Here is a 3,309-nt window from a genome sequence, read left to right as displayed (position 1 = left end):
ACCCCCAAAGCACACACACTCCTCAAACACACTTCTTGCGCTGATGAAGTGTGTTTTAACACACTTCTTCACCTAAAGCACCCAACTAATCCAGTTGGGTTTTTCCCTGCCGTCAGCACCCACCCACCCACCGTCATTCACTGATCCAGCAGCACCCACTCACCCACCCACTCGATGACCCAGGAAAATTCCCTTCCAACCTCGTTCTTGTTCTAACTGTACCTGCCCTGGACAGTCTCCTGACTGAGTGCATATATCCTCCGGTGGGTCAGCTAATTAGAAAAAGTTCTGAGCTCCCACGACGCGGGCCTTTGACGGACTGTACCTGATTTTTCTGTCGGTGCGAGAGCGAGATCGGACAATTCTGGAATGGATACCACACGACACACAGTAGATCTGCTGAATGTACAACTTGGGCAAGTTGTAGTCTACATAAAGAAAAGTTATGAGCCGAGGTAGGTGAACGAACGGAAGGAGAAATGGGCGGAATGAACAGGTCGGTGCACGGCGAGATGTGTGGGGGGATTATTGCATCGCTTACTTTCGTATATGCAGTTCTCCTTGATATCCTTCCTAGAAGAGGCGTCTACGATGTTTCTGACATTGTAGCGCTTGATGGCCTTGTCCTTGGGGACGCAGCGACCGCAGTTGACGCAACGGACATTCCGGGCGGCGCCGCAGTTCTTCTTAGCTCTTCCGTTGTTCCTGCGTTTAGAAGGCATGCCCCAGTCGTTGCAGTAAATTTCTAAAGTCGATATTCGCGTTTTGTCTTTTAAAAAACGTTTAGCACGCAGGGCTAACTAACCATCTAGGCGCGAACGGGACGAGTGACCATAGACTTAGAAGGGCTGTACCTAATCTTTCTGTCCGCGCGAGAGCGAGAACGGACAATTCTGGAGTGGATACCGCAAGAAATGCAGTAGATCTGCTGAATGTACAACTTGGGCAAGTTGTAGTCTACAGGAAGAAGCAAGCATGTGTGTGTAAGTCTATGACCACCACCGGGGGCCACGGAAACGATTCGCGGAGGAGGTCTTGGGAAAGACGCTAGTTACAAGGGCCAATTACAAAGCCACAGACAGGAGGGCTTAGTTAGGGTCGCCAAGACCCGCGGGAAGACCTCCAAGAGACTTGCTTGGGGAATCGTTCCTCAAGCAAAGGAGGCCCGCAAGGAATGTCAGCACCCCCAGGGGATGTCACCGCCAAGGGATGTCACCCCCAAGGGATGTCACCCCCAAGGGATGTCACCCCAAGGGATGTCAAGACCCCCCCAAGAGATGTCAAGACCCCCCCAAGAGATGTCAAGACCCCCCCAAGAGATGTCAAGACCTAATAGAAGACTAAGCGACGTCAAGACGTACACAGAGTCTCCAGAGGAATGTCCCGCTGATGTCAAGACGGGAATGTCCTCCTTTAATAAGCGACAGGGAATTGAAAATATAGCCACTATCTCCGGACTTCCATTTGGCTCCCGCGGTTTAACTAGCATCTATGAGTGCTTCCAGCGTGAAGGGGTGTTATTTACTTTCGAAGATGCTGTTCTCCTTGATGTCCTTCCTAGAAGAGGCGTCTACGATGTTTCTGACATTGTAGCGCTTGATGGCCTTGTCCTTGGGGACGCAGCGGCCGCAATTGACACAGCGGACGTTTCGAATGTGTCCACAGTTCTTCTTGCCGCGTCCGTTGTTTCTGCGCTTGGAAGGCATGGGGCAACTTTGGAGCACAAAAATTCCGCAATGCTTTGTGTTTTGTCGTGCATGCTCGCCAGAGTGGGGCTAGTGGGTCAGAGTACGTCGCAAGAATGAAAACGCTAAGGGCCATTTCGTATGCTACCGCTCTTACCAGCGGCCTGGTGCGAGGTTTCAGCCCATCTGAAGAGTTACTTGACTTGGAGGCGCCGACGCCTGACACCATGTCGAACCGTTCCGGTAGCCTCCGAAAAGTCTCTTTGCCTTCCGCCTGGGGAGATGACCCGTATCCCATTACACACGTACAGGGCTCGCCCATGGACGAAGCCAATTTCCTCGGCGGAGGCAGCTTCTATACCGACACCACGGACAACGGCTGGCGCATCCGCAAATCACTTCTCGACATGCACAACTACGTCCGGAAACTGGAAGCACCTGCCGCACTTTACATGACTAAACTCGTCTGGGACTTCCACCTTGAGGCCTTCTCGCGGCAATGGGCACAGTACCTCTGTGAAAACCAGGACTCCACTTTCTTCGACCACAGTCCCAGTAAGACTTGCCCTTCCTACCCCTCAGTGACATGCCCTGACGGGCGCTTCAGGGTGGGACTCCTGAAGCACCTGAACCGAACCATTTTGTCCTGCGTGTGCCTGGGCCGGCTGATGCTTCTGAGCCAGTGTGAGTCAGTGACGTCCTCACACGCGAATATGGAAACGGTGGCGTTTAGAAGTGCGTGAGGCTTGCCTTCGTGTGTGTACGTGCTTCGTACTTGCTTCGTGTGTGTGCCTGGTGTGTGCCTAGAGTGAAAGAGGGTGTGCTTTCAGATAAGGAGTCTGGTATTCCTTCGTGGCCGTACCGGATATCGACGGGCGAGAACCTGTACACGAGTACGGCGGTGCGTCCCAGTTCGGACGATTTCAGCGACGTGGTTTCGAAGTGGTACGCGGAGCGTGCGGACTTCAACTGGAACACGGGGGGGAGCAACGACGCTGCGCGGCCGGTGGGTCACTGGAAGCAGTTGGTGCGCCCGCAGGCGACGTCTGTGGGCTGCACGGTGGTGGGTAATTGTCATGCTTCGGACGGGAAGAAGGCGTGGAAGACGTTCGTGGTGTGTCATTACGACTATGGGAACATCGGCACTCTTCCGTACGAACCTGGTACCGGTGACAGCGGACTATGCCAGCATTGTCCAGCCGGATTTGGTTGTTGTGAATCTGGGTTATGCTCCGGACGAACAACCGGGGCCTCGCTTGCACCCTACGCGCCTGCAACTCAGACCACTGAGGACTGGTATGGTTGCGAGACACACAAGCGTGCAGACTGTGCCGACACAGGTGCTACCGCCTTCTTTGACACCATCCAGGGCGACTCTAAGAACCTCGAGTTCCAGCAGTGTCATTGTGGTGCCAACCCGCTCGACTTTAAGGACACGGTCGAACACGGTTACTTCTTCTTCCGCGATCAATGCTATCAGCCCAGCGCCGACGGTGGTGATAAGAACGATGACCGCAATAACATATATGCCATGGCCCAAGTCGTATCCAAACATCAGCCCCGAGCGGAGAACGCGGAGGACTTGGGGACGCATTTGCGCAAGGGCTTTGGAACCATTGCCTCT

The 3,309-nt window shown here is 54.0% G+C and overlaps 3 protein-coding genes across 3 annotated transcripts; 1 reads left to right on the top strand and 2 right to left on the bottom strand.

Annotated features, from left to right (window-relative positions):
* Positions 1–276: 276 nt before the first annotated feature.
* GNI_027300 (putative 40S ribosomal protein S26e) lies at positions 277–722 on the bottom strand (the record flags this gene model as incomplete). The annotated part of the gene is made up of 2 exons (XM_011130778.1): positions 277–428; positions 542–722. The coding sequence occupies 2 exons, from the start codon at positions 720–722 to the stop codon at positions 277–279; spliced, it is 333 nt and encodes a 110-aa protein (XP_011129080.1).
* Positions 723–808: 86 nt separating this feature from the next.
* Positions 809–1,706, bottom strand: GNI_027290 (40S ribosomal protein S26; the record flags this gene model as incomplete). The annotated part of the gene is made up of 2 exons (XM_011130777.1): positions 809–957; positions 1,526–1,706. The coding sequence occupies 2 exons, from the start codon at positions 1,704–1,706 to the stop codon at positions 809–811; spliced, it is 330 nt and encodes a 109-aa protein (XP_011129079.1).
* A 95-nt stretch (positions 1,707–1,801) lies between these two features.
* GNI_027280 (cysteine-rich secretory family protein) lies at positions 1,802–2,240 on the top strand (the record flags this gene model as incomplete). Its single annotated transcript, XM_011130776.1, has 1 exon — positions 1,802–2,240. A coding segment is annotated over one exon (439 nt), but the record flags the coding sequence as incomplete, so codon positions are not given.
* Between the last annotated feature and the right edge of the window lie 1,069 nt (positions 2,241–3,309).

The sequence above is a fragment of the Gregarina niphandrodes genome, assembly GCF_000223845.1.
Source record: "Gregarina niphandrodes unplaced genomic scaffold scaffold00004, whole genome shotgun sequence".
Taxonomy (NCBI): Eukaryota; Apicomplexa; class Conoidasida; order Eugregarinorida; family Gregarinidae; genus Gregarina; species Gregarina niphandrodes.
The sequence above is the reverse complement of the archived record's forward strand: the minus strand, read 5'-3'. Positions and strand labels throughout refer to the sequence as shown.